Source organism: Xenopus laevis, chromosome 6S, assembly GCF_017654675.1.
Source record: "Xenopus laevis strain J_2021 chromosome 6S, Xenopus_laevis_v10.1, whole genome shotgun sequence".
NCBI classification, from domain to species: domain Eukaryota; kingdom Metazoa; phylum Chordata; class Amphibia; order Anura; family Pipidae; genus Xenopus; species Xenopus laevis.
Window position 1 is genome coordinate 6,060,614 of NC_054382.1, and position 20,011 is coordinate 6,080,624.

The following is a 20,011-nucleotide window of genomic DNA, read 5'->3' on the forward strand; positions in this document are numbered from 1 at the left end:
CATCATGCATAGCACAAGAAGTGTCAGACTTGGATGCCAGTGGCCCACCAGAAAACCTTAGACCAGAGATACTTAACCTTTAGAACCCATGAGCAACATTCAGAAGTAAAAGGAGTTGGGGAGCAACACTAGCATGAAAAATGTTCTTGGGTGGCAAATAAGTGCTGTGATTGCCCATTTAGTAGCCCCCTATGTGGATTGTCAACCTGTTTGGCAGAACACCTGGTTTTTATGGAACTAAAACTTGCCTCCAAGCCTGGAATTTAAAAATAACACCTGCTTTGAGGCCACTGGGAGCAACATCCAAGGGGTTGGAGAGCAACATGTTGCTCACAAGCTACTGGTTGGGGATCACTGCCTTAGACTATTGATCCCCAACCAGTAGCTCATGAACAACATGTTGCTCACCAACCCCTTAGATATTGCTCCCAGTGGCCTCAAAGCAGGTGCTTATTTTTTAATTCCTGGCTTGGAGGCAAGTTTTGATTGCATAAAAACCAGCCTCCAGAAGGCTGCCTATCCACATAGGGGCTACCAAATGGCCAATCACAGCACTTACTCTGCACCACACAGGAATATTTTCCATGCTTTTGTTGCTCCTCAACTCTTTTTACATCTGAATGTGGCTTATGGATAATAAAGGTTGGAGAACCCTGCCTTAGACCAACACCATTAATGTAACTTGTGACTAGAACACGAGTTGCAGGATCAGCTGATATCAAGACTATCAAGGTAATCTATGTATAGCACTCAAGTGAGCAGCAATAGATATCAAAACCACCAAGGAAACCCTGATAGGAGGACAAGTTGATATCAAGATCCCAAGGGTAATCCCAATACAGTCCCCTTCAGTAAGCAGAACTGGATGTCAAGCTCAGTAAGCAACAATTTATATCAACACCAACTTGTGGGAAGACCAGTTGATAGCAAGATCCCAAAAGTAATTTCCATATAGTCCACTTGAGTAAGCAGCAATTGACATCTAAGGAACCAAGGAAATTATTGACTAAAACCCTAGTGGGAGGACCAGATGATATCAAGAGCCTGAAGTGATTAACATCCAGTCCTCTTGAGTAAGCATCATATCATAACCACCAAGGTAATCTTTGGGAGGACATGTTGATATCAAGATCTGAAAGGTAATCTCTAGTTAGTCCACTTGAGTAAACAGCAACATTAATATATATATCAAGACCACCAGGGTAATCTTTGAATATAACCCTAGTGGGAAGACCCGTTGATATCTAGTAGATGTTAGATAACTGCAGCCTGGTTCAGTTCCCATCATATCATGTTACCTGAACTATTCTCCGTCTCTGTTGACCAATGAATGAATGTATCAGCTAAACTTCATGAGCACCACTTTGTATTCACCAGAAGTGATTTATGTCGCTCCTTCTGCCAAGACTAATCACATCAATCATCAAGTCCATGTTTTCAGTTTTGCTTTGTTATCTTAATGACATCCATCAGTGTTTCACTTATAATACTTGTCTGGGGTGTTTACAGAAACTACAGATGGAGATAGAGGACAACTTATCTCATCATCACCCCATTGCATGCAACATAAACCACTCTGGCTACAGACATCACAAATGTGATTTAAGCACATGTTAATACAGTGTCCCCTAAGCAAATATTGACTCTTACCTGATGTTTGGTTTTCAGGTTCAGACATTTGAAAGCATTCCTCGTGTTTCCGGGCGATCTCCACCATGATGTTACATTCTGGGGGCATGCAGAGAACCTACATGGACAAGAAGAGTCAGAGTTAGAACTGTTATATGTTATATATATATATATATATATATATATATATATATATATATATATATATATATATAATCTCATCTGTATATATGAATTTATCTGGGTCTTTAAAGCCCAGGGCAATAGAGAAGTATCATAAGAGATAGTTCCTAATTAACTTTATTACAGTGACACCCAAGGTGCAGGGGTTTCCTGACATAACCAGTGTCGCAGTACAAACCAGATGCATCTGATAAGATTGTATCTGTATCTCAGCTTCTCACAACCTGATATCCAGGGCCCCCGATACCATAGTCTCACACCACTACCCAAGTAATCAGATCAGCATGACAAACGAAGTGCTGCTCGTTAAATGTAAATGATTTACAATAAGGGCCATGTGAAATGACTGGCAGTTTGTGAGCCTTTATCAGGGCAGGGGGTGGGGGGGTAGGTGAAGTTGAGAAATTAAATCAAATAATTCATTCTTGGAATGGAACGGCAGAAATGGTAATAGAAAATAGATCTTAAAGGGCCAGTAACAACCAAAATGTCACGATCGGCTCCCTAAATCTAGAACAGGTCTTGGCTCTGCTTCCGCCTGTAGCGCCCGCCTTTCACTTCGGAAGGAGCACTCCGCTAATCGGATGCCTCCAGTTCTTAATAAGAGAGGAGCCGAGCAAGAGTTCTGGACTGGCAAAGGGGCACGGTCGTTATCAAGGTTTTGGACGGAAGGTACAGTTCTAGGAATAGACAAAAGCGTAGTGAGACAGTCCGGGTCGGTGCAGGGTCAATAACGGTAGAATCAGAATAGTCAGACAGGCAAGGGTCAAAACAGGATTCAAACAGGACAAAAATCGTACCCAGGATACTAATGAGTTAGACCTAAGAACGGGCAATGAGTTTGAGCTCAAAGCCCCTTTAAATAATTGAATTTTGCGGCACTCAACGGGATGACGGCACGTACCCGGAACGTAAATCCGGAAGTGAGCAGCCGCGTGCCATAGAGAACCGGCGCTTGAGGAGAGGGGATGCTTGAGGCTGCGGGTCACCCCTAGACCACCAGGGTAAGCCCTTACGCAAACCCACTGAAATTGCAGAGAAAATATATTTGATGCCTGTGACAATTTCAACGCTGGCGACAATTCAAGGTGCCCATTGAGTTTAATGGGCATCAGAATTGTTGCCTGCGTCGGAATTGTCGACAGCGTCTAAATTGTCGCCGGCGTCAAAAATGTTGTCATACTCTGTGGTGGGTTAACATTAAGCCTATCTGGGTGGTTGTCATGTGCCAAAAGTCTCAGGGGTCCATCACTGTGGGTCAGGGGTGCAACTGTGGTAGGGTTCCCATGTGTTCACTTTTGAACTGGACAGTCCAATCATTCGGGAGCTGTTTGGTTCAAAGCCTCCCTCCTGGTTTTAAAGGATGTAAAACCTGGACAAAACATCCAATTGCAGACATGCAACATCATGGACCCACCCAAAATATCATCAGCCTGCCCCCTGACATCACATTTCCACCCCCCCACACTGTCATCAACCTACCCCCCCCCCAAATGTCATCTCTCCATTATCACTGTCCGGCTTTTGCTGCAGTTGGGGAATGATGAGGGTACGAGGGGGCAGAGCAGGTGTTTGGGGGCAGAGAAGAAGTGGCACAGCCCAGAGCCAATGCAGAAATCAATCCACCCCTAAACCATAATTTCAATGTAACTGCCCCTTTAAACATGGGTGTCAGTTACCATATTACCAGCCTCAGGTGATGCCCTCAGCATGTCTTCTAATGCCACATCAAGAAATAGCGCCATCTAATGGCCAAATAAGAATTAGGCTAGGTCAATACCTGTCCAACATGGAGCAGCAAGATGGCATCTCCCATTACTGGCTATGAGTAACCCTAATTTCTGTAGAAGTGCCACTTATAAATAGGATGTACCCAGGGTGCCCCAGTTATTACTGAGTGCTACTGGCACCACCTGTACATGGGATCCGGCAGTGACTGAAGAGAATCAATCAATGTGTTATAATGTGACTCCTTAATCCCTCTCATAATCTCCCATTCTAATTAGTTTGCACGCAAGGTAATTAGTCTGGCTCAGAGCAAACCTATTATACACACGGAGAGAGACTGCTTGGTCAGTGGAGTTGCCGGGGCATGCCAGAACACGCTGCCTGCTATCTGCATTATCACCACTATTTGTCAATATACAGAGTGTACGTGTGGATAAGTACAGTGCTACTTAGATAGAATTGCAGGCAGCACCTGTCCTGCCAGGAAACCCAGCACCGGGCAAACCATTGGTTTCTCTATTCTCTATCTGACACCAGAATAAAGGAAAGGAAACTAGTAACGGCACAGAAAGTAAATGGTATTCTTACAGATATGGGATCTAATATCCTGAAAAATAATAATATCCAAAAAGCTTTAAAGGAGAACTAAAGCCTAACTTAGAAGCTAGAAATGTTGTACATTATGGGGCAGATTTATCAACGGTCAAAGTGAAAATTAGAATTAGAATTTTCAAGTTTATTTCAGTGTAATCTGACTAGGTAATAGTTAAAATGTAATTTGAGTTTTTAAAAAAATTTGAATTTCGAAATGTATCGTGTACTGGCCCTTTAAGAATTCGAATTTGACTATCCGTCACTTTAAACCTGCCGAATTGTTGTATCACCCTAAAGGGGAAGTCCTGGAATCAATTTGGTGTTGTTTGGAGGCATCCTAAAAATCTATTTTTTTTTTTTCGGTGAAAAATTAGACGTTTTGAAAATTTTTTCGATTGGTCATTTTTTTTCCAAATTTCGAGTTCATGGGAGTTCATGAACTTGAAATTCGACCCTTGATAAATCAGCCCCTATGTTTTGTGCTTCTGTACCAGCCCAAGGCAACCACAGCCCTTTAGCAGTAAAGATCTGTGTCTCCAAAGATGCCCCAGTAGCTCCCCATCTTCTTTTCTGCTGATTCACTGATTCACATGCTCTGTGCTGCTGTCACTTACTGAGCTTAGGGAGCCACTCACAATATACAGTACACATAGAATAGAAATGTCACAATATAAGGCTGATTAGTAATTAATACACATAATTACTACATGGCAGCACAGAAACCAGTGCAATTAGCATCAGAATTTAATAATCAGCAAACCTGTAGAATCAGCTTATATTACAGCCAGGGAAGCTCATTTTCTGCTGGATAATTAGTGACGAGCCCTAAGCTTAGCTTCTCAACAGCCAATCAGAGCCCACTGAGCATGTGAGTGTCACAGACACTTTCCAAGATGGTGACCCCCTGTGACAAGTGTGAAGTCCTGGATCATTGCTGCTATTGACAAGCTGAAACTTTAGCCTCGTGCAATAAGTTCACTATATAAAATAGGCCATTTTAGTCACATTTATTTTTTGGGTTTAGCTCTCCTTTAATATAAACCATTGTCATTTCCCACAGAGTCCTAATTAAACAAATAATTATTCATTTGGACTGGTGTCCTTTGTACTAAGATGCACAAATCCATTAGAAGCCTCAAGGTGCAAGGATCCAAATAACATAAAGACCCCTTATTTAGAAATCCCCAGGTCCGAACATTCGGACAAACCAGTTCTCATCACAGGTGACTTTGACATTCTCTGCTTTTCCAGCTACCACTAAACGTCTCTCACTAACAACTTAACTTGTCCTTTCAGTGGCCTGACTCCCCTACTCACACTGACATGTTCTAGATCTGGGGTCCCCAACCCTTTTTTTTACCTGTGAGTCCCATTCAAATGCAAAAATAGTTTAGAAGCAACACAAGCATGACAAATGTGCCTGAAGATGCCAAATAAGGGCTGTGATTGGCTATTGGTAGCCACTATGAGGACTAGTAGCCTACGGGAGGCTCTGTTTGGCAGTACATCTGGTTTTTATACAACCAAAACTTACCTCCAAGACTGGGATTAAAAAATTATTATCACCTGCTTTGAGGCCACTGGGAGCAACATCCATGGAGACGGTGAGCAACATATTGCTCATGACTGAGCCACTGGTTGATAGATCTTATATTCTGCCAACCTTCAAACCTCACAAACTCTCATTTCCCCCATCTGACCATCGCTTACTTTTCTTTCAGATAACACTGTTTCTACAGTTCTATCACAGCCATCTCTTTCCGCCCACAACAACTATCAGTACTGGCAGCACATCCGATCTCTCATATTAACAACTTCTCTTATATGGCAGCTTCTTTCTACAATAATGTGCAATGCTCAGTCCTTGCTCCTTCCACCACCTGTCACAATCGTGCAGTTAAACCTCAATGGTGGAACACTAGCTCAGCTCGGTTCCTCAGAAGATGTAGTTGGTCAGCTGAACACCAGTAGAGAAAGTTTGAGAAGCTGATATAGAACAGTCTGGTCCAGCATCTCACCCACAGCTCAATTCTCAATTTGGATTCCACTCAAAACCCCTTAACAGAAACTGCACTCACCAAAGTAACATATGAACTTCTGCCGGCAAAGTCTATTGATCACTATTCCATACCTATCCTTCTAGAACTCTCTGACCACCCACTCCTCCTAGACATTCTGAACCGGCATTTGTGACTCTGTTCCTTCATGCTATAAGTTGTGTTTCTGATCCTTTAAAGTTGCTTCACATTCCTTCTTACTGTTGGAGTTCTTCTAGGCTCTGTGTTTTATCCTCTGTAGTTCTCGAAAAACTTATTCAGTCATTTGGACTGTAAAGGTGGCCATAGATGTAACAATTAAGATCTTTCTTGGAAAAGATCGTTCCAAGAGAGATCATTTGTTTCAATACACACGTGTACATATAAAAACATTAGAATTCTACTTGTATCTGATGATTCAGCTATAACAATGGCTTATGTGTGGGAGCCTTCAAAGACACCCGGTCAAAATTTTCTGTCCAGCCCAAATGTTGAGCCGACCGATATGCAAGTCTTCTGACGATATCAGTCGGCTCTTTTCCCACCATACACGCACTGAATATAATACGAAAATTAGTTTCGTACTATATTATCTGTGCGTCTATGGGCACCTTAAGTCTGCTCTGAATTTTCTCACTGTTGATATGAAGTAAAAGCTGTAAAAGTTAAATTCCATTCTTTTCTCACCAGCAAGTATTTAACAATCAATAAGCTGCAACGAATGGAATAACACACATATATGTTTGACTCTTCAGCTACAGGATATGTTCATGGTCAAACCATAAGAACGTATGGCAATTGGATTGTTTCTTTAATCTGAACCCAGAATTCATGGCACGGGAGTAGGGGAAAGTAAACAGCAATGGGGGCAGTTTTTACAGATCAAATCAAACCACCATCTCCAAAAGACTCTCTGTAGCCTCCATGGCAATTATCTAGTATAACACTTGGTCAGTATATAATTCAGAAGTTGGGAGCCCCTGATACAGCATAAACCATAAGAACTAGTAACCATAACACCATGGCTAACTACCCAGGCAGCCAAACCTGCCGAATTGCTGTTTTAGCCTATGGAAGACATCCTGAAATCAATTTGGAGTTGTTTGAAGCCTTCCCGACATTCGAGTTTTTTGGAGAAAAAAATTTGATTCGAATTCGATTCAAGTTTACGTTTTGATCCTATTCACCCGAGTTTCAAAATTTTTATTTTTTTAATAAATTGCAATTGGTCAAATTTCAAGTTCATGGGAGTTTTAAATAATTCCAATGAACTTGAAATTCGACCCTTGATAAACCTGCCCCATAATCTACAACTTGTGGCTGTAGTGTTCGACTGGGGTGCCAGGGACCCACCAGAAAACCTTTGACTACAAACTCGATCTCCAAAAATAATTTTCTTCTTCTCTTCACTCGACTTCTTTATTCACTTTACATGCACTTATCTATGCTTTCCTCAATATCACCCCTGTTCTCTCATATAACAGTGAGGTATGGCCATGGTTTAGGCACACAAGGCCATATGATTAAGTGAGGTCCACCACCTGGAGTTTTCCTGGTACAGGTATGGGACCTTTTATCCAGAATGCTCGGGACAGGGGTTTCCAGATGATGGATGTTTATGTAATTTGGATCTTCATACCTTAAGTCTACTAGAAAACTATATAAACATTAAATAAACCCAATAGGCTGGTTTTGCTTCCAATAAGGATTAATTATATCTTTGTTGGGATCAAGTACAAGCTACTGTTTTATCATTTTGAAAAATTTTAATTATTTGGATAAAAATGGAGTCTATCTGAGATGGCATTTCCATCTGAAGCTTTTTGGATAACACGTTTCCGGATAACGGATCCAATACCTGTACCATGGTGATCCAGTCTGATACTGTATAGAAGCGATCAAGATTACAGTTCCCAAACCCTACATTGCTTTCCATTAACATGACCACACTATGGTTAACCTGGAAGCCATAACTAGACCCAAGTGATGGTTCTTGGGCTGCATTAGGTTCACCCTGCGTAGCAGCAAAGAAACCACTGCCTATACTAATGCTCATATCGATAATCCACAATGTAAATGACTAATAACAACACAATTCCATGAAACCCAACCTGATAATTAAACATTGTCAGACAATCTTAGTGGCGTGTTGTACAAACTATTGGTTACTATGTACACACAAATGCACTACAGTGACAATTAAATGGCACGATCTCTACTACTGATACTCCTACTGATAATAATATTAAAGATCCAGACAAATATTTGCCATTTATTATTGTGCCTCTGAAAAATGATGATATTGATTCTGTTGGAAATCAATATGGGAATTTCAGTGATAGGCACTTGGCAAACAAAATAAGCACAGGAAAGCAATTAAGGCAAATTAATTTCTTTAAATAGCCCATTGGAAAAAGTAGATAAAGATGTTCCCAGATTCTGCAAGATCATCTAGAATTTCCATATACATCACAACTGATTTGTGGTAGGCAGTTATCTTAATGGCAGGATATATTTAGTATTCTTATTGCAACGGGTAATTATTATCCAGAATGCTCGGGACATGGGGTTTTTCAGATCTTCCCTTAATTTTGATCTTCATACTTTAAGTCTATTTAGACATGAATTAAACCCAATAGGCTTGTTTTGCTTCCAATAAGGATCAATTATATATCAGTTGGGAAAAAGTACAAGGTACTTTTTTATTATTACAGAGAAAAGGGAAATCATTTTAAAATGTTGGATTATTTGGATAATAGTCTATAGGAGACAGCGTTAGCATAATTCAGAGCTTCAGATAACAATTCCGTATATACATGTTTTATACATATATGGGAGCTTTTCTACCTGGTATGGATCTGCGACTTATTTCTGAATTTCGCCATCGCTCAATATTTTTGCTAATCCACCAGGAAATCTCACTGCCAAAATATGTGGCAACAAAACGCCTATAGAGCCTAATTTATTTTGAAAGACGCCCATAGACTCCTATGTGTTCTGCGTTGGAAAAAGTCACTGGGAAAAAAAAAGAGTTGCTGTGAAAAAACACCCATCAACTTCAATGTGCTTTGTAAATTATTGCCATTCCCCAAATATTTGGAAAAAGGTAAAACAGGTCTCATTCACTCAGCACTAGCAGTAAGTATGGATGCCTTAGAACTTTTGTGTTAGTGAAGACTTGAGAACCACAGAGAGCAAAGAAAGCCAACAAATAGATCATTGAGCATATTATAGGAGAAGGAAAGGCTTGGTGCTCTTGGGGGTGCCAAAAATGTTAGGCACCCCCAAGTGCACCAAGCCTTTCCTTCTCCTTTAAGCCTAACCTGGCCCATGAAGCACACCTGGTTGAAGCAAAGATGACCAAAGTCATGGGAAAGGGCAAGTATGCTTGACCAAAGTTTAAGGGAAAAAAAGAGCATGACCAGCAGCATGGATAGTAACAATCACATAAATCATGAACATGCCATTGAGTAACCTGAAGGCCCACAGAAAAGACAAGACTTTCTGTAGAAACACCATCCTCATAGTCTCCATGAGTCAAAATAGACTTTACATCACTTCATAATAATAATAATAATCCTTCCTCATAAAGCACACCAGTTTGAAGCAAAGATGGCCAAATTCATTGCAAAGGGCAAGAATGCTTGAACGAAGTTTGAGGGATAAAAGAGAAGAGCATGACCAGCAGCAACATGGATAGTTACAATCACATCAGCCATGAACATGCAATTGAGTAACCTGAAGGCTCAAATTATGCTTGATCTAAGTTTAAGGGACAAAAGAGAATAGGATGACCAGCAGCAACATTAGTAGTTACAATCACAACAGCCATGAAAATGTAACCCGAAGGCCCAAAGAGAAGACAAGGCTTTCTGTAGAAATACCATCCTCATTGTCTCCATGAGCCAAAATTGACTTGACAGCACTTATTAATAATAATAATAATAATAATAATAATCGTTCTTCATAAAGCACACCTGGTTAAAGCAAAGTTGACAAAATTAATTGCAAGGGGTAAGTATGCTTGAAAGTTTAAGGGGAAAAGGGAAGAAGATGACCAGCAGCAACACGGATAATCACATCAGCCATGAACATGCCATTGAGTAACCTGAAGGCCCAAAGAGAAGACAAGACTTTCTGTAGAAACACCATCCTCACTTTCTGTAGAAACACCATCCTCGTGGTCTCCATGAGCCTAAAATTGACTTGACAGCACTAAATAATAATAATAATATTCATCCTTCTTCATAAAGCACACCTGGTTAAAGAAAAGTTGACCACATTAATTGCAATGGGGTAAGTGTGCTTGAAAGAGGTTTAAGGGAAAAAGGGAAGAAGATAACAACATGGATAATCACATCAACCATGATCAGGGGCCCAGGAGAGAATAAAAAATAGCCTTTTCTTCTTGTTTTGTGTCATTTGATACCAATTTCTAATTCTTTGTATGAACTGCTTTGTTTTTCCCACAGCTCAGCTTTAATTGTTTTCTTCATCAGACAATTAAATGAGCTTTTTATTCTAACAGTTTAGCTACTTGCATGAATCACCCAATTCTACTTATGGACATCGTTTACTTTAAAGAACTACATATCCTTTATTTAACATTAGTTACTTAAATACATAAACGGTTTTATTTGACTTGGATGTCACTTTTTCAAGTATATTGATTTGTTCTCCTCCTACACTGGCTGTTTTGAGTAATTGAATCACCTTTTGATTAGTTAACTAAATCAGGCTTATATCCCCACTATCCCCCCCTACTATACCTGCTATCCAACAGTCACACTCCCTTCCCAGAGACTATTATCCACTGTTACTATAGACACTATCTCTCCCTACTATACCTGCTATCCCACAGTCACACTCCCTTCCCAGAGACTATTATCCACTGTTACTATAGGCACCATCTCTCCCTACTATACCTGCTATCCCACAGTCACACTCCCTTCCCAGAGACTATTATCCACTGTTACTATAGGCACCATCTCTCCCTACTATACCTGCTATCCCACAGTCACACTCCCTTCCCAGAGACTATTATCCACTGTTACTATAGGCACCATCTCTCCCTACTATACCTGCTATCCCACAGTCACACTCCCTTCCCAGAGACTATTATCCACTGTTACTATAGGCACCATCTCTCCCTACTATACCTGCTATCCCACAGTCACACTCCCTTCCCAGAGACTATTATCCACTGTTACTATAGACACCATCTCTCCCTACTATACCTGCTATCCCACAGTCACACTCTCTTCCCAGAGACTATTATCCCACTGTTACTATAGGCACCATCTCTCCCTACTATACCTGCTATCCCACAGTCACACTCCCTTCCCAGAGACTATTATCCACTGTTACTATAGACACCATCTCTCCCTACTATACCTGCTATCCCACAGTCACACTCCCTTCCCAGAGACTATTATCCACTGTTACTATAGACACCATCTCTCCCTACTATACCTGCTATCCCACAGTCACACTCCCTTCCCAGAGACTATTATCCACTGTTACTATAGGCACCATCTCTCCCTACTATACCTGCTATCCCACAGTCACACTCCCTTCCCAGAGACTATTATCCACTGTTACTATAGGCACCATCTCTCCCTACTATACCTGCTATCCCACAGTCACACTCCCTTCCCAGAGACTATTATCCACTGTTACTATAGGCACCATCTCTCCCTACTATAGCTGCTATCCCACAGTCACACTCCCTTCCCAGAGACTATTATCCACTGTTACTATAGGCACCATCTCTCCCTACTATACCTGCTATCCCACAGTCACACTCCCTTCCCAGAGACTATTATCCACTGTTACTATAGGCACCATCTCTCCCTACTATACCTGCTATCCCACAGTCACACTCCCTTCCCAGAGACTATTATCCACTGTTACTATAGGCACCATCTCTCCCTACTATACCTGCTATCCCACAGTCACACTCCCTTCCCAGAGACTATTATCCACTGTTACTATAGGCACCATCTCTCCCTACTATACCTGCTATCCCACAGTCACACTCCCTTCCCAGAGACTATTATCCACTGTTACTATAGGCACCATCTCTCCCTACTATACCTGCTATCCCACAGTCACACTCCCTTCCCAGAGACTATTATCCACTGTTACTATAGACACCATCTCTCCCTACTATACCTGCTATCCCACAGTCACACTCTCTTCCCAGAGACTATTATCCCACTGTTACTATAGGCACCATCTCTCCCTACTATACCTGCTATCCCACAGTCACACTCCCTTCCCAGAGACTATTATCCACTGTTACTATAGACACCATCTCTCCCTACTATACCTGCTATCCCACAGTCACACTCCCTTCCCAGAGACTATTATCCACTGTTACTATAGACACCATCTCTCCCTACTATACCTGCTATCCCACAGTCACACTCCCTTCCCAGAGACTATTATCCACTGTTACTATAGACACCATCTCTCCCTACTATACCTGCTATCCCACAGTCACACTCCCTTCCCAGAGACTATTATCCACTGTTACTATAGGCACCATCTCTCCCTACTATACCTGCTATCCCACAGTCACACTCCCTTCCCAGAGACTATTATCCACTGTTACTATAGGCACCATCTCTCCCTACTATACCTGCTATCCCACAGTCACACTCCCTTCCCAGAGACTATTATCCACTGTTACTATAGGCACCATCTCTCCCTACTATACCTGCTATCCCACAGTCACACTCCCTTCCCAGAGACTATTATCCACTGTTACTATAGGCACCATCTCTCCCTACTATACCTGCTATCCCACAGTCACACTCCCTTCCCAGAGACTATTATCCACTGTTACTATAGGCACCATCTCTCCCTACTATACCTGCTATCCCACAGTCACACTCCCTTCCCAGAGACTATTATCCACTGTTACTATAGACACCATCTCTCCCTACTATACCTGCTATCCCACAGTCACACTCCCTTCCCAGAGACTATTATCCACTGTTACTATAGACACCATCTCTCCCTACTATACCTGCTATCCCACAGTCACACTCCCTTCCCAGAGACTATTATCCACTGTTACTATAGACACCATCTCTCCCTACTATACCTGCTATCCCACAGTCACACTCCCTTCCCAGAGACTATTATCCACTGTTACTATAGGCACCATCTCTCCCTACTATACCTGCTATCCCACAGTCACACTCCCTTCCCAGAGACTATTATCCACTGTTACTATAGGCACCATCTCTCCCTACTATACCTGCTATCCCACAGTCACACTCCCTTCCCAGAGACTATTATCCACTGTTACTATAGGCACCATCTCTCCCTACTATACCTGCTATCCCACAGTCACACTCCCTTCCCAGAGACTATTATCCACTGTTACTATAGGCACCATCTCTCCCTACTATACCTGCTATCCCACAGTCACACTCCCTTCCCAGAGACTATTATCCACTGTTACTATAGGCACCATCTCTCCCTACTATACCTGCTATCCCACAGTCACACTCCCTTCCCAGAGACTATTATCCACTGTTACTATAGGCACCATCTCTCCCTACTATACCTGCTATCCCACAGTCACACTCCCTTCCCAGAGACTATTATCCACTGTTACTATAGACACCATCTCTCCCTACTATACCTGCTATCCCACAGTCACACTCCCTTCCCAGAGACTATTATCCACTGTTACTATAGACACCATCTCTACCTACTATACCTGCTATCCCACAGTCACACTCCCTTCCCAGAGACTATTATCCACTGTTACTATAGACACCATCTCTCCCTACTATACCTGCTATCCCACAGTCACACTCCCTTCCCAGAGACTATTATCCCACTGTTACTATAGGCACCATCTCTCCCTACTATACCTGCTATCCCACAGTCACACTCCCTTCCCAGAGACTATTTTCCCACTGTTACTATAGGCACCGTCTCTCCCTACTATACCTGCTATCCTACAGACACACTCCCTTCCCAGAGACTATTATACCCAGAGTTTACAATATATAACTGACTAATATCAAGAGCATGGGGCAGAGGTGTCAACCTGGCAGAGTGTGAAGTTGGGGTACCTGACAAAAAATTTTTGGATATGTGACATCAGCAGATGTGATGTCAGCGGTGATGTCATGTGCAAGTACACAAGTGTTCGTGAAGCCAAAGAAATCGCACTGCGTATGCTCACATCACTCCAGCTGACGTCACTGAAATGTTCTGTGCATGCAAATATCGGATTTTGGTGGATAATTGTCTGAAGGTGTCAAAAATAGGGGGAATGTGTTGGAGTGACGGGAGACCGGGAGACAGACCTCATATTCTGGTAACTCCAGATAAATTCTCGTGGGGGGTGACAGCTTTGCATGGGCCTTTCATTTTTAATACAGAATCCATAAAACATAGAAATTCCCAGTGTAGCTGGTAATGCACCATTTTTTGTGATAACCGAGTACTCCTAAGGTTACAGCCTAGAGTATTCCTCCCATATGTAGATCTATATGTGATCTAAAGACAAGACCTGTCAATAGGAGAAACAGCAACAAGCTTAGTGATGAGACTTAAAGGGGAAGTAAAGTGTAAAATAGAATAAGGCTAGAAATGCTGTATTTGTATACTAAACATAAACATGAACTTACTGCACCACAAGCCTAATCAAACAAATGATTTATGCTTTCAAAGTTGGCTTCAGGGGGTCACCATCTTGTAACTTTGTTAAACATCTTTGCAAGACCAAGACTGTGCACATGCTCAGTGTGGTCTGGGCTGCTTAGGGATCATCATAAATGATCAAAACAGCACAAGTCAAATAAAATCTGCCAGAAGCCGATACAACAAGACTGATTAATAATCAGAATATACAGACTGCACTGAGTCCTGTGTTGTCATGTGATCTAATGTGGATTTTATAGTTTCTGTATTGTTTAATATAAACTTTCTCCAACTCTGCAGAACCAGTGGCTGCAGCAAAATAATCCTCCAAATAGAATCCCAGTTTATCTGTTTAAATCTGGCTCCATGATCTTTGTCCCTGCAGCTGGAGTTGGAAACAGTAAAGGGGATGTAAAGCCAAAATAAAATCCAATACAAATCTCTACACAGTCACGACTGCTCTACAGGGAAACAAACAAAGCTGCTTGAGTTCTGCATGGCTGGGAAGTAAGGCGGGGGCTCCCCCTGCTGTTCATAAGTATGATTGTTTCCCTGCAGAGCAGTTAGGGACCGTCTGACAATTGCTATCCACAGCAGTAAATGAAGGGAGAATTCGACTGCATACAGTCAGGTTTCTTATAAAAACGGTACACATTTTTTTAATTAAAGTATATTGGAGATAGGTTTCTTTTTCATTAAAGAAAGTAAACATTGGATTTTATTTCTTTGCCTTTACATGCCCTTTAATCTGGATAAACAGAGAGTCGCCCTAGGGCTCTAACCGGCAGCACATGATTCTATTAGGGAATGAAAATCTGCATAAAACCCCCAACAATAATATCATGTATTTATGTCAGAATTTACATGTGGCAGATTTATATCTATATTTGCAACACTGCAGAGGAAGCAATGATTAACCACAAGTTCTGCTTTAATTCCAGTGAAACACAGATACAATGGGGGGAGTTCCTGCAAGCGCAGCAGTGCGGGAATATAATATACTAAAGAAATTTGCAATAGAAAATATATGATATACATGAAAACTATGATAAGACAACAAAAATTAGGGGTCTTCCAATACATTAACAAGCAGAGATTACAGAATGAATCAGCTGAAGGAGAGGGGCATGGTTTAAGATTGGAAACATGCAAAGGTTCCAATTTTGTACAATGTTTACTTTGCCTTTACTACTCCTTCCAATTATAATATAAGAAGGTCACACAAGGCTGAAGACAAGAAGCAACTGGTTGTGTAACTATTGCTTTAAGCAGACTGCTGCCTCTATGTCTATCCAATCAGCTGTCAGTCATTTGCCATGAGCAAAAACATCCTAATTCCTACTTATAATAAGGATCAGATAGGATCTGTGCAGCCACTGGGACAGAATGTTCTGTTATACAGATAGCTAGAATCTCAGCTGCCATAAAGCAGGACAGGACTGCTGCTTACAATGGGGATCAGATAGGATCTGTGCAGCCACTGGGACAGAATGCTCTGTTATACAGATAGCTAGAATCTCAGCTGCCATAAAGCAGGACAGGACTGCTGCTTACAATGGGGATCAGATAGGATCTGTGCAGCCACTGGGACAGAATGCTCTGTTATACAGATAGCTAGAATCTCAGCTGCCATAAAGCAGGACAGGACTGCTGCTTACAATGGTGATCAGATAGGATCTGTGCAGCCACTGGGACAGAATGTTCTGTTATACAGATAGCTAGAATCTCAGCTGCCATAAAGCAGGACAGGACTGCTGCTTACAATGGGGATCAGATAGGATCTGTGCAGCCACTGGGACAGAATGCTCTGTTATACAGATAGCTAGAATCTCAGCTGCCATAAAGCAGGACAGGACTGCTGCTTACAATGGGGATCAGATAGGATCTGTGCAGCCACTGGGACAGAATGTTCTGTTATACAGATAGCTAGAATCTCAGCTGCCATAAAGCAGGACAGGACTGCTGCTTACAGTGGGGATCAGATAGGATCTGTGCAGCCACTGGGGCAGAATGTTCTGTTATACAGATAGCTAGAATCTCAGCTGCCATAAAGCAGGACAGGACTGCTGCTTACAATGGGGATCAGATAGGATCTGTGCAGCCACTGGGACAGAATGTTCTGTTATACAGAGAGCTAGAATCTCAGCTGCCATAAAGCAGGACAGGACTGCTGCTTACAATGGGGATCAGATAGGATCTGTGCAGCCACTGGGACAGAATGTTCTGTTATACAGATAGCTAGAATCTCAGCTGCCATAAAGCAGGACAGGACTGCTGCTTACAATGGGGATCAGATAGGATCTGTGCAGCCACTGGGACAGAATGTTCTGTTATACAGATAGCTAGAATCTCAGCTGCCATAAAGCAGGACAGGACTGTTGCTTACAATGGGGATCAGATAGGATCTGTGCAGCCACTGGGACAGAATGTTCAGTTATACAGATAGCTAAAATCTCAGCTGCCATAAAGCAGGACAGGACTGCTCCTTTGTAAGAGAAAGGAGGAGACTTACCCATTTTCATACACATCTTTATGGATTCATCAATTTTTATTCTCAAACAACGTCACTTTACAGAACATGATCCATCATTTTCAGGTACAAATTCATATTTTATATTAAATGACAAAAATCCTTTCGACGGACCTGTTGGTGACCTGCCTTTATGGATCCCCCCACCAAAAATGTTCAATCCTGCTGTAAGGAAACAGATGTACAGTATATATATATATAGATATATATTCATTTGTACCTTCAGGATAAAGCAGCGTTATGACAGCATTTCAGCAGCCAAAAAGCTAAAAGTCCCTCGGGGAGCTCTCTGGCCCCCTCGGAGCAAAGGAACAAGAGAAGCCGAGCAGGAGGCCACCCAAGATGAGTGCAGAGCTCACCAGGCTTTACATGCACCGTTCCCTAAATATAGGACTTTCCCCAAAGCCTCCATTACTGAGCATGGAGTCCTGCACGGCTGGGAACTGCTGCACCAGCGGCCTTGCAATTTGTCTTCAAGGAAACGTCTGATTGCTCTGAGACTTGTTTTTTTACATATCCTAGTCTACAGAGAAATATACAGCAAAAGTCACGCTGAGAATATACTCCATACTGATAGTGATGCTGCCCTGCAAGTCATTGTGCCAACAGCTTATGGGTCACAGACTGGGCACAGGAATCATTTGTGTGTGGAATTGACTCAATCAATATTTCTGCCCTTCCCTAGAGCCCCATGTCTGGGCAAGAGGGTCATAAAAACACCCCCCAGCACTCAGTGCACTCGGCGAGATTCGTTTTCGGAAGTTGCCCGAAGTTCGGGCGACTAAACGCTTCCAGCCATGGGAATAACCAGGCACAGTTCTCTCATACAAAACAAGAAGTGACAAGGATAAAACGTTTTAGTCTTTTTACTTTCTCCTCTTCACACAGACTCTCAACTGTATCCAAAAAAATCTCCAAAATTTGTAAATAGATCAGCGCCTATGGTAACAGAGAAAAGAAAAACAGAAAACCAAAATAGTGCAGTATGTTTGGATATTTGGATGGCAGCCAGTGTTGAAAAATCTTTTTATGAGGTGCGCTTCCCCTTTAACTCTTCTGCTGCTGTTGAAAGCATGCAAAAGAAAGCTCCCCTGTGAGTATGATGTGATGTCACTTCCTGCCTTACGCGTTTCGCCAATCAGCTGGCTTCCTGAGAGGCATACATAAGGGTCCCTTGTACTCAACCCCCTGCGTAAAGCACATAAGGGGCAAGTATGGGATGCCTTAGCACCTTGTTGTCAATTAGATTGTAAGCTCCTCTGGGTCAGGAATTGATCTGAATCAATGCCACTGATGTATGAGTGATAATAATAGTGGCACTCTCTCATTATTACTATAATTAAACCTTTTTCATTAGACCCCCCAGGGCAGCCAGTGACTGGTGGTTGAACTTGTTCCTCAGGGTTCCATCTGGTTTTGGGATAATTTGCCGACCCTTCCCATACTAAACGTGCCCTTGCACACCTGGATCACTCACAAGGCAGGCACCGCTTTGACTGGGGATCATGACTTGCTCCACTCGCTCGCCATTCAACTTAACAGCAGGGGGCAAATTTTGTTCTACAGTTTTCCATTTTGGAATTTTATATGCACTTTTGTTACTAGACACAATATCCCTAGGAACTAGGATTGGCCCTTTTCAGCAGGATTCGGCCGATTCCTTCTTCCCAGCCGAACCGAATCTGAATTTGCATATGCAAATTAGGGGTGGGGAGGGAAATCACGTGACTTTTTGTCACAAAACAAGTACAAAATGTTTTCCCCTTCCCACCCCTAATTTGCATATGCAAATTAGGATTCAGATTCAGTTCAGTATTCAGCAACCCACGATTACATTGCAACACAGTCAACATATATTTAGCGAACTTCGTCTTTAAAAACGTCCCACTGGGAGCTCAATACACTTAATTACAGAGATGTTTAATGGTTAAAGTTGTATCGCTCTACTGGGGGAAGCTATGGGCATGGGCTGAATGGCTCTACTAAAATGGGAACTCGGTGACAGATGAATCTTTTCCAAACAAATCCCCCAACTTGGTCTTTCTGGGTGTAAATAGTAACAATTCCCAAAACTATATAAATGCGTTGTATGGTGTGGTGTTTATACAAATGGCCTGTAGATGTCACTGTGCTCAAGACTGTGCATACTTTCTATACAGCTTGTGGTGTTAGAGTTGCTTACTGTTGTGTAATGGCTGCATGAGCCTGCTAATAAAGCACTGTTATACTCTACATATCCTCGGCTACCAAAACATAACAAATTGGCGACGAGGACGGGATCTCTTCTACCTCTGCAGCAGCCTTGCTTGTTTAGAGAGAGAGAGAGACGCAATTTCGGATCTACAGCCAAGAGCTCACTGAGCTCAGATATAGCATTGAGCGGAGAAACTTTACTTTAAGCAGGATGTAAAGGCTAAAATGATGGTGGGGAAGGTGCCTATATTGTAACTCAGAATGGTCAAACTGGTAACCTAGAAGTCTGGGCCATGTTTTCTATAAAAAACATTTTCTTGAAAAGCACTGCATCCAATTACCCTAGAATCCCATTCACCCCTTCCTAGTGGGCAAGGGGGGGATACTTGTGTTAAAGGAGAAGGAAAGTCTTTGTGCACTTGGAGGTGCCAAATGTTAGACACACCCA

At 42.1% G+C, this 20,011-nt stretch overlaps 1 protein-coding gene across 1 annotated transcript in view; it reads right to left on the reverse strand.

The window, feature by feature from the left end:
* The window catches only part of LOC108719808 (vasoactive intestinal polypeptide receptor), a 118,582-nt gene that overhangs the window by 73,752 nt on the left and 24,819 nt on the right, over nt 1-20,011 (reverse strand). The window contains exon 2 of the mRNA XM_018268981.2: nt 1,651-1,747. Coding sequence (XP_018124470.1) covers nt 1,651-1,747 — 97 coding nt within the window. The remainder of the gene's footprint in view (nt 1-1,650; nt 1,748-20,011) is intronic.